This window comes from Mus pahari, chromosome 23 (assembly GCF_900095145.1).
Source record: "Mus pahari chromosome 23, PAHARI_EIJ_v1.1, whole genome shotgun sequence".
Classification (NCBI taxonomy): domain Eukaryota; kingdom Metazoa; phylum Chordata; class Mammalia; order Rodentia; family Muridae; genus Mus; species Mus pahari.
This window is the reverse complement of record NC_034612.1, coordinates 40,338,842-40,350,033: the sequence shown is the minus strand read 5'-3', so window position 1 is coordinate 40,350,033 and position 11,192 is coordinate 40,338,842. Positions and strand designations below refer to the sequence as shown.

The 11,192-nt window shown below is 45.2% G+C and overlaps 1 protein-coding gene across 6 annotated transcripts in view; it reads right to left on the bottom strand.

Moving 5' to 3' along the window:
* Positions 1 to 11,192, bottom strand: part of Fry (FRY microtubule binding protein) — a 398,256-nt gene that overhangs the window by 306,769 nt on the left and 80,295 nt on the right. For 5 of the 6 annotated variants that reach the window (XM_029533775.1, XM_029533774.1, XM_029533777.1 and 2 more), the window contains exon 1: positions 4,936 to 5,254. The exons of the other annotated variant lie outside the window; for it this stretch is intronic. In XM_029533775.1, coding sequence (XP_029389635.1) covers positions 4,936 to 5,140 — 205 coding nt within the window. In that variant the 5' untranslated portion in view covers positions 5,141 to 5,254. Of the gene's footprint in view, positions 1 to 4,935; positions 5,255 to 11,192 lie in introns of those variants that run through there. 6 annotated transcript variants of the gene reach the window in all.

Here is an 11,192-nt window from a genome sequence, read left to right as displayed (position 1 = left end):
GAAAAGGACATACACAAGACTCTCTTTAAGTATAATCTATTTCCTAAGAGTTTACACACAAACAACAAGTTAACAGAATTGCGGCCAAGGAGACTGTTGTAAAGGAAGGGAATGGTATAAGGGGAGGGGCTCACATAAGGGGAGGGGATGATGTAAGGGGAGGGGCTCACATAAAGGAGGGGATGGTGTAAGGGGAGGGGCTCACATAAAGGAGGGGATGGCGTAAGGGGAGGGGCTTACATAAAGGCGGAGAATGGCGTAAGGGTAGGGGCTGATGAAAATGAAGGGGCTGGCATAAGGGTAGGGGCTCTCTTAAAGGAGGGGGCTGGCGAAAGGAGGGGAAAAGGTATCAGAGGAAGATTCTAGGTGGTTACAAAAGATGGATGTGTGGACTTGGACCTTCTAGCCCATTAACAAAACAAAACAGAAGAGTGGGCAAAAGGCCTCTCTGTGTCTCTCTGTGTCTCTCTCTCTGTCTCTCTCTTTCTGTGTGTGTGTGTCTGTGTGTGTGTGTGTAGAGAAATGAGGAGGAACATTAACAGAAGCAGCCTTCTGGATGTCTGCGGGGCAGAGGAAGGATGGCAGGCATGCTATGTGCCAGTCATTGTGGCAGATAACAGGTATCCACCAGTCAACAAGACCGGTACAACCCCTGAATCACCAGCTAGTGGGAGACTGACGAGTAAAAGAGACCATTACAACACGGCAGGATAAATGCTAGGAGACGGAGCAGTCCAAAGACTGGGCCCACCCCGCAGAGGGCTCAGAAGGGAGGCACAGCTGCTCACACAGGTACTGGCGAGGTAGGGCAGTGCGTATGCCTAACTCTGCTAGAGCAAGCTCGGAGGGCTGACGTCCGAAACTGGCAAAGCCTGGAAAGAAAAGGAGGAGGAGAGACAAGGAGGGGCTGAGGACAGGCAGGGCAGGGGTCAGTTGGCAGATTTGCTATTTCTTATCCTTCTTGTTGAGTTTGGACTTTATCTAAAGAGTGAGTATCCTAAGATTGCTCAGTGAATCATTAAGAAATAAAAGAAACAGATTTACCTTTTAGATAGGTAATTACCTGCAGGCAAGATGACAGAGAACAAGAAAAGGTAAACTGGAGTTAGATCCTTGAAGGCACGCTTGCCATTCTGATGTAAGAGCTAAGTGAAGAGTTTGTGAATGAACGTATGAATGACTGAATTGGACTAAATCCACACTGAAGCACATACAGAAGACAGGAGACTTTAGGTGGAGGCGCAAGTTGTCTTTGGGCACGTGGGGAAGGGCAGGAGGTCTGACTAGAACACGTCTTGCGCCTCATAAGACAGGTGGCCTCAGCAGCCAATGAGTGGTCAGTGGGGCATGGTGGTAAAGACTGCAATGCCCCAGTCCAAGGAGCTCAAGCCCCAGCCTCAGGTGTGCCGTCTATTAACCATGGAAGACACCTTTGCACCCCAAATCCCGTGCTCCTGCCTGTTTATTAAATTTGATGTTCCTGTGTGCGTGTATAGCAGCATACACTGGGAATAGATGTCACAGCCAGTGTGTGTTTCTGTTTGCAGGAACCCTGTGGGGAACAGTTGGTGCAAGCCACAGGACAGTGGAGCCATAGGTGAACTGAGAGGAGGTAGAACTCCAATAGCCAGGGTTGCTCAGACTGTGGGCAGGTAACTCTAACTTGCCCAGGTCCCTAGGTAGCAGGGGTGGGCACAGTCCGTCTCCTGCTGCTGTACTCATAGAGGGAACTATGGGGCAGAAATAGGAAGAACCAAGCTGGGTCCAGTGTCACAGACCTGTCATCCCCGCTGCTTGGAAGGCTGAGACAGGAGGATTACAGATTGAAGACTGTCCTGGTTGATAGTGAGATCAAGACCACAGTGAGCAACTTAGTGTACCTTGTTTCAAACTATAATGCAAGAAGGAGGCTAAGGGATGGATCAGCAGTTCAGGTGGTCCAGAAGATCCAAGTTCAGTCCCTAGCATCTATGTCAGGGGCTTACAACCTCCTGGAACCCCAGCTCCAGAGAATATAACACCTTCCCTCCCTCTCTCCCTCCCCCCTCTCTTGTACATATATGCAGCCCTCCTTCTCTCCCTCCCCCCTCTCTTGTACATATATTCAGAAGTGCACATTCACTTGCACATGCACAACCACAAACAAAAAATAAAAATCTTTGTTATAAAGTAGAGAGTTCTGGGGACACCGCCCAGTGGTAGAGCCTTGCCCGGACCACACGTGAGACCCCAGGTTCAAACCTTAGTACTACAAACACTTCCAACCCAGAGCCCCCAAAACAGACACGCGCAGGGTCAGAAACGAAGACTCTAGTCGGCCCCAGCAACCTGTGAGGAGGCTGGGCACACACAGGCGGCCGCTCTCAGACACTGTCTGGACCCAGCTCTTCAGACTTCAACGTGTCACCCTTCACCTCACCAGATCAGATCTGTCAGCTCGATGTTAGAAAGAGAGATTTCCTTAAAGTCCAGGATAAGAGGCTGTGCCCAGCAAGGCCAAGTGACGGTACAGCAAGGTGGGGAGCATGGCTCAGGACCAAGGTGCTCCAAGCCTTGGGGAAATGGGAGGAGAGGCTATGTTGGAGACAGTGGGAGACATATGTAAATCCAGGTCTGACACAAACCAATAAAAGCAGACAGGAAGAATGAAGATGATTGTAGAAGAAATGAGCGAGGGAACCCCCCCCACTCACTCACACATACATACAAACACACACAAACACATGCACACACTCACACACACTCACTCTTACACACACACACATATACATACACACATACATATACATACCTGCACACACTCACAGATACACACTCACTCACAAACACTCACTCTTACACACACAGACACACACTCACAGACTCATACGCACACACTCACACATATGCAAACACACTAACACATACATGCATAAACACATACATATACATACACACCTGCACACACTCACACACACACACACACTCACGCACACATGCACATACTCACCCACACACCTGCACACACTCATACACATGCACACACACACATGCCCACAGACACACAGCCCATCTGAAAGTGATGAAAATGATTCCTGCCAGCCGTGGGTTTCAGGAAACCAAGGCAGGTTTGTGTGCCTGGTACCCATCTTACTGTTCTATTGCTGCGACAGACACCGGGATCACAGAACCCTTACAGGAAAATCACTTGACTGGGGCTACCTTGCAGTTTCAAAGGTTTAGTCCATCGTCATCATGGCGACACACAGGCAGACATGGTGCTGGAGAGGTAGCTGAGAGCTTTGCATCTGGATCCAAAAGCAGGAGGAGAGAAGAGCCACTGGGCCGGACTTGCGGTTCTAGAAACCGCAAAGCCCACTCTCAGTGACACCCTTCCTTCCCAATGCTTTCATATAGGGCCACTCCCTAAGGATTCAAATACATGGGGCCATTCCTACTCAAACCACCACACTACCAATGGTGCTCTTGGAGATTCCAGGTCCAAAGATGGCTTTACCTTAGACATCCAAAAGCTACCTCGCCCAGTAGCTGCCATCCCACCCCCTCTCTCCTTTCCCAACCCATTCAAAGCTCCCATCTTCTGGTCGATTCTAACCCTGGTCTTCTCGCCCCCTCCCCACTAAAAGAGCACAAGAACAGAGAAATAACAAGAAACTCAATACAGCAACAGCTCCACCAAAAAAAAAAAAAAAAAAGTATCTCTTTGGTGTGTGGGGGCGGGGGAGGGAGGCTCAGTGGTTAAGGACACTTGTTCTTTCGTTCTTTCGGAGGATTTGGATTTGATTCCCAGCACCTACACCGTGTCTCACAACTATGTGTAACTCCAGGCCTGGGGCATCTGGTAACCTCTTCTGTTCTCCATGGTCATCAGGCTTGAAAGTACACATACACGACAACAAAACACTCATACGTATAAAATAAATATAAAAGAACTGTAACTTTAGCTTGTGACCTGGTGCCCCTAGGTCCCCAAATTATTTTCTACTTAATTCCCTAAAGGAGTATAAAGAGCCAGCGAATGAGGAACGCAATGTAATTTTTATGAAATAATATTGGACCGCGTTATTTTCTCATTTTCTAATACAGCAGAGCCGGCCCTCAGCATTGTCATAAATCTATTCTACATTTTAAAGAACTACAATAAAACAGCCTACCACAACCAAGGGGCCATATCCAGTGTTTCCTAGAAATTTCAAGTCAAATGACATTGAAATCAAGTCATTTAAATACTTCAAACCGCAAAGGTCACTGGGCACAGTTGGGTGAACAGTTAGGGTTCCCGTGGCAGGTGTCTTCTGTTCTCTAACCGTATCCATAATAAACTCCCCGAAGAATGTCGAAGGCCAATGTCACAGATGTCACGGACCCTTCTCAAGACAGAGATTCATGTTTCTCCTGTCATTTAACACACACCCCATCACCACCCCACCCCCACACCTCGACCACATTGTTGATTTGAGCCCGCGACTACAAATGGTCTCAGGCTCTGATGCAGGGTTGGAATTTGAAGCACGCACCGGAGAACTTATTGCTGTTGATTTCTGGCGCACATTAAAAAAAAAAAAAAAACCTGTCAGCTTCACTCAACAATCCAACCCTGGGCATGCACAGAATTCTCAGGCTTGCAAGCGAAGCAGTTCCACAGACCCCTGGATGCTAACAATCCACAGCTGCCTATCAACAATTGAGCCCGAAAGGACTCACAGCCAATCATATAAAAGGAAAAAGACACACGGCGCTTTGAAATGCAAAGACAGTTCTAACTCTTCAAGGACATATTTGAGAGATGGTTCTAACTCCTTAAGGTCACGATTACAGTCGCACTTCCAGCCTTCAAAAAGAACCGGCGTTATTTACAATTTGATTGTATACGTTGCTTTTATTGTTTGATTGTTTCGTTTTAACGGGAAAAGTACGAATTCAAACAATTCCTACCTGGGAATATGGACGGTCTCTTTTTGGGACGCCTCAGGTGAAAAGGTTCCAGGTTTTTGATGTTTCTTTGAAGTTTTCCTTTAACGTGATTTCCGATGGGAAGTTCAAGTGGCAGGCTGCTCCGTCTCAATGATTTAAATTCATTTTGAGATGAATTTAACTTGTTCTTTGTTCTGGAATATAAATTGCTGTCATCAACGGCCATTGTAGCAGATTCATTGGAGACTCTGAACAAAACTCGTCAAAGCCAAACCCAGTGGCGACCAGAACCACCTCCTGCCCCAGCATCAGAGACTGAAAGTTCTCATGCTTGGTCTAACACTTGTTTGGGAAGCTTAACAAGTTGGTGGGCGGGGACTTGAACAGGTGTAGAATTACTAAGTTAGCTCCTCCCTCTGCTGTTAATAGCACAGGGGTGGGGCTGGGCGGACGGTATCCTGAATAAATCGTTAGGGGCTGGAGAAGAGGGGAGATGGGACACACAGGCCCTTGCGAATGACAGTAAAAGTGGTATCAAGTGTGAATTTTCTGTTTTATCGGTGTCCAGCTGTAAAACAAACACAAGCCATGTAAGATTGAAAGCCGATGGGAACTGCGAGTTTAATTTCCCACAACACTTAGAGATTTTTTTTTTTTTTAACCAGTTTGGGGGAAGTATTTTTACACTTTTATCTTTGTGATTCGAGCTGCACACTCGTACACATCCTTCTGGATTCATATTTGGCTGGCGGCCAACTTGAAATTGGCTAGAAGGGACATGAGCGATCACCAGCCGCGACCAGGAAGGAACCGGTTGTGGGCGTGTGCGGTAAGGCAGCAGTGCCGGGAAGCCTGGATCGCCCAGACCCACCCTTCCATCCTGCGCTCCACCTGGCAGATGGCTTCTCCAGAAATTCAGGAAGCCCGGCTGGAGAGCCAGAGGTCTAGAAAACAAGCTTCAACCCCAGCAGCGATGGCGCCCGCCATTCCGCAGATCATAGATAAATGTTGTGTTTGTCGGGCGGGCGCTGCCTTGCTTCTTGCTAAAATGTTCACAGGGTTTGGTGGTCTGAGAAAAACCAGCTTCCCGCTTGCTCTAGCCACAGTATTTTTTTTTTTCCTTCTGCTTCCAGATTTTCACGCCTTTTGTCCTCTGTTCCCTTTTCCCTTGCTCGATTTATGTTGTAAGGCCCTGCATTCTTTTCTTGGTGCAGAATTCGCAAGTCTTTAATAGCCTCCTTAGCCATGCCCTCCGGCCTTGTCCATCAGCAATCTGTGTGCATGCATGCCTGTTTATGCAAGCACAGACACACAGCCAAACACACACACACACACACACACACACACACACACACACACACACACACCTTTCTACCTCTCACTCTTAATACAGTATGAGTCAAAAGTTAAGTAATTGATCTATGTGTGTGTGTCTGTCTGTCTCTCTCTCTGTGTGTATACACATATATGTGTATGTCTGTTTCTCTGTATGTGTGTCTCTGTCTCTCTGTGTGTCCTTTTAAACTGGGCCAGGGATCAGTAGACACAAACATCACAGAGGATCTGATGGTTCAGCAATCTCCACTTGCTCTGGTTGCTTGGATGCCTAGTAGGTTGTGTTGCTAGTTAGAAGTTAGTGGGATGTTACCCTTCTTTACCTAACCCAGGACACACACTACCACTCTGATAGACCGTCTCTTCCTTCTCCATTCTCCTTATACCCTTTTTGGAAACAGATCTCTAAACTCTGACAGGTTTTCTGAAGAGAAAGACATATTTTTCCCCCCAAGTCTGTCCAGATTAGAGTTATCATTTCTGATCCAGCTACTGGATTTGTGAAATCATTCTTTTGCTAATTCTGAAAATCGCCTGCATGGCATCCCGGATACCCAGGACTCAGAACTATTTTGTCAAACTGAATGGCAGAGTGCTTGCCTGGCATACTGGAGTCCTAGGTTTGATCATGAGCAGTGCTGGGGGAGGGGAGGGAGGAGGCGGGGGAGGGAAGCCTCTCCAAATCGTGATGCAATCATTCGATAGGAGAAAACGAAGATCCCACATCCCAAACACCAAGAACAAGGTTTCATTTCTAAATACGCAGTGAAGTGGAGTCTTGCAGCACAAAAGTGTTGAATATTAACAGAGAAACGTGGTGACAAGCAGGCTCGGTATGTAGTGACCGTTTCTTTGCAATTCCCAGTATTACTGTGAGGCTAAATGTGAACGGACAGATAAAACCAAAGGCTTTCCCCATTAAAACACATTTTAAAGTAGAACTAGATGTTTCCCCAAGACTGAAATTATTACACACAATAATAATTGAAGAAAACATTAATTACTGAGCCATGGCTCAGCAGAGGCAGAGTGAAGAGATGGCTCCGTGGTGAAGAGCACTTGTTGAGGACCCAGCAACCACATGGAAGCTCACAACCCCTGTTCCAAAGGCTCTGATGCCATCTTCTGAACTCCACGGGCACTAGGAGAGAAACAGTGCACACACTGATACGCACGCAAAACACGCATACACATAGAAGAAAATAAATCTAATAAAAGGAAAAGCAGCCATGTTTTTGTGGAGGGGGTATGGGGAAGGTTGGAGGGAAGAGAGGAAGGGGGAACTGATATAAATATAGTACATATATAAAATTTAAAAATGAATTTAACAAAAAAGAAATGATTAGTGTGGGGCTGGAGAGATGGCTCAGCAGTTAAGAGCACTGACTGCTCTTCCAGAGGTCTTGAGTTCAAATCCCAGCAACTACATGGTGGCTCACAACCAGCCATAATGAGATCTGACGCCCTCTTCTGGTATGTGTGAAGACGGCTACAGTGTACTTACATATAATAAGAAATAAATCTTTGGGCTGGAGTGAACAGGGCCGAAGTGAGCGGGGTTGACCAGAGCAAGTGGGGTTCACTGGAGCGAGCAGAGTTCCTAAATTCAATTCTCAGCAACCACATGAAGGCTCATGACCATATGTACTTATATACATAAAATAAAATAAAATAAAATAAAATAAAATAAGAAACGATTGACGAACCATCTAAAGTGCTATCCTATTCCTGAGGCATCTCAGATGTCTTGATTCTTTAAACATTAAAGGATGCAAGAGAAGAGGAATACAGGGATTCATAATATACCACATATAATTACCTCCCTACCCAAGTCATTTCCCCTCAAGGGGAAAACAGACAGACAGGAATCTCACTCAATCAGTACATTTTCTTAAGGTGGAAGAGACAACATCTTGAATTTGCTATCATTAAATTTTTAGGTGTAGTGAACAAAAAATATTTTTATTTCTTCAAAATTGAAATTAAATCACACACACATACACAGAATGAACTATCCTCTTTAAATATTTAAATTTGTTGCTATGAATGGCAGTCTGCCAAAGAAACTTTAGTTCAGATTATTTAAACAAGAATCGTCCCCAGTTCCGATGTTAAGTTTGACTTTTCTCTTTATACAAAGAGGTAAACATTAAATTTCACCCTTTTAAATCTTTTTTATTTTATTTTTTGTAATTTTATTTTCTAGTGGTGGAGACAGAACCTAGCACCTTGTGCTTGCTAGGCAAGCTCTCTACCACTGTGCACAAATTAAACCATCTACCTATTTATTTATTTATTTATTTATTTTCTCAGGCAGCTAACAGAGTGAGGATGTTAGGTTCTGGGTTGAAGGAAACCCAAAGTAATTATAAATCACTAGTTGTGATTATAAGTAATTACAAATGAATAATTATAAATTCATAATTGGATATTTTATTATAATGACCATTGTATCTCAAGCATCTTCATAATTCAATAAATCTAATCAACTGACTGATATTTTTTGCATGATCCTAACTCCAATCTATGAAGACGCAGTGCATTTTACATATTAAATGACCGGAACATTCCAATGGACAGTCCACTCATCCCAGCTTCGCTCCTCTTAGAAAGTTCAGACGGCATGGCACATAGATGCTTCCTCAGCTTGGAGTCATGAATTCCTCCGGAGCTCTGGCAGCTTTGAAATAGCATCCCCGAATCGTTTTGCTCGGCGCAAGAAAGCTGCAGTTCCTGAAAATGATACTTTACAACAGTAACCTCCTTCTCCTACCCCTGTCTAGAACGACCTGCCACAGACCCTAGAGGCCTTTCCCAGTTTGCTTCTGAATCTTGCTAGCCTGGTGCTCTCACACATCTGCAAATGTTTCTTATTCTTTAGTGCTTCGCTGAATATTTTTAAACAGAGAGGGTAACAAATACCAGAATAATGAAAATCACCTAGTCACATGACTCCTCTGATTTCTTTCTCGGAACATCACCAACCACCGTTAGACACCGGCACACAGACAACTGTGCCCAAGGTATTATCTGTTTGTGGTTATGGATGAGGATGTCTTTTCTCAGTTCCTAAAAACGCAATGATGCCATGGGGCTGAAGAGATGGCTCAAAGCGCTTGCTGCTCTCGCGGAGGACCTGGGTTCGGTTCCCAGTACTCATGTCAGGAAACTCAGAATCACCACCAGGAACTCCAGTTTTAAGGGATCCAATGTCTCTGGCTTCCACGTCCCTGAACTAACGTGCACATAACCCCATTCCCACATGCACACAGCTAAAAAAACAAATGATGATGTTCAGTAGATAGCTCGCGGCTCTCATAGCAAATAGCAAAGATGCCTGGCTTAATGCTAGAATTCTCTACTCTTGGGTTGCTTTTACTCTACCATCTGCTCATTCCTACTTCTGTTTCCTTCTGCCTAAATTCTTCAGGGACTCTTAAAAGTCCGTTTTCCAGGACTATAGATGCAATCTCATCACAGAGGGTGTGCTTAGCATGTGAGAGGCTCTGGGTTCGATCCCAGTATCGCTACAACAAAAAAATATGCGTCACTTCCCTTCCCCCTCAGGCATGCCTGTTCATAAAGCACCTACTATGTGTCTGGTGCCAGGCAAAGTCCAAGTTCTTTCCTCCCAAGAATAAAGGGTAATTATGAAGGAAACAGATGTGAAACTCTGGGTGGAGGCCAGGGGTCACTGAGGCTTGAGGCAGCCAGCCTAGCTCTAGGTCCTGTTAGAAACCCTGTCTCAAAGGAGTAAGGTGGTGAGAGACAGAGAAGGAAGCATGATGTCTTCCTCCTGCCTCTGAACTCCTACATGCATGTGTACTCCTGCACACACATGTATTCATACCACACACAAGGACACATGTGCACACACCACACACAAGGACACATGTGCACACAGCACACACAAGGACACATGTGCACACACCACACACAAGGGCACATGTGCACACACCACACACAAGGACACATGTGCACACCACACACAAGGACACATGTGCACACACCACACACAAGGGCACATGTGCATACACACAAACACATCCTGCGCTTGCAGCAGCACAGAATACGTATGAATAACACACTGTCCTTGTCTTCGCTAAACACAACACTATTATTTACACAGCACTTGTGCTGTGTGGGGTGGCACAGATGGTCTGGAGATGGTGTAACGCCTATGGGAGGGCATACTTAGATTAATCTAAATACTACGCTGTTTTCTGTAAGGCACCTGAGCATCTTCGAGTTTGGAGGCTAATTTCCTGAGGGATAACGGTGTGGTAGGTAATCCCAGAAATACCATGGAGCCTTTCATTAAGAAAAATCTAGACATTGGCAAATGAAGTATTGAGTGATTCCAAAGAACAGGGGGCTGGCAGAAAAATAACCATGTGGCTCTATGAGTAATTAACATATATATGATATATCATATACACTCATTATATTACATTAAATATATTAAGCACTTTATTTATGTCTGTAAAAATTATATACTAAATACTTTATATGTCAATATAAAGTTACATATATATTAAGCTTTATTTAATGTCTCTATGTGTGTGCATCATGTGTATGTGACCACAGAAGCTAAAAGAGGGTGCTGGATCCCCTGAAGCTGCTGTTACAGGTGGATGTGTGTCACTTATATGGGGGCTGGGAACCCAACTGGGGTCTTCTGGAGGAACACCAAGTGCTCCTAACCACCAAGCCACCTCTCAGCCCTTATGATATATGTTTTAAATAGCAGCGTAATTTGGACATATAGAAAATAGCTTTTTGTTTTGTTTTGTTTTTTAATACTGGGTTTCTTTGTCTAGCTTCATCTGTCCTGGAATTCTCTCTATAAAGCAGACTGGCCTCCAACTCACAGAGATCCACCTGCCTCTGCCTCTGCCTCTGCCTCTGCCTCTGCCTCTGCCTCTCTGCCTCTCTGCCTCTCT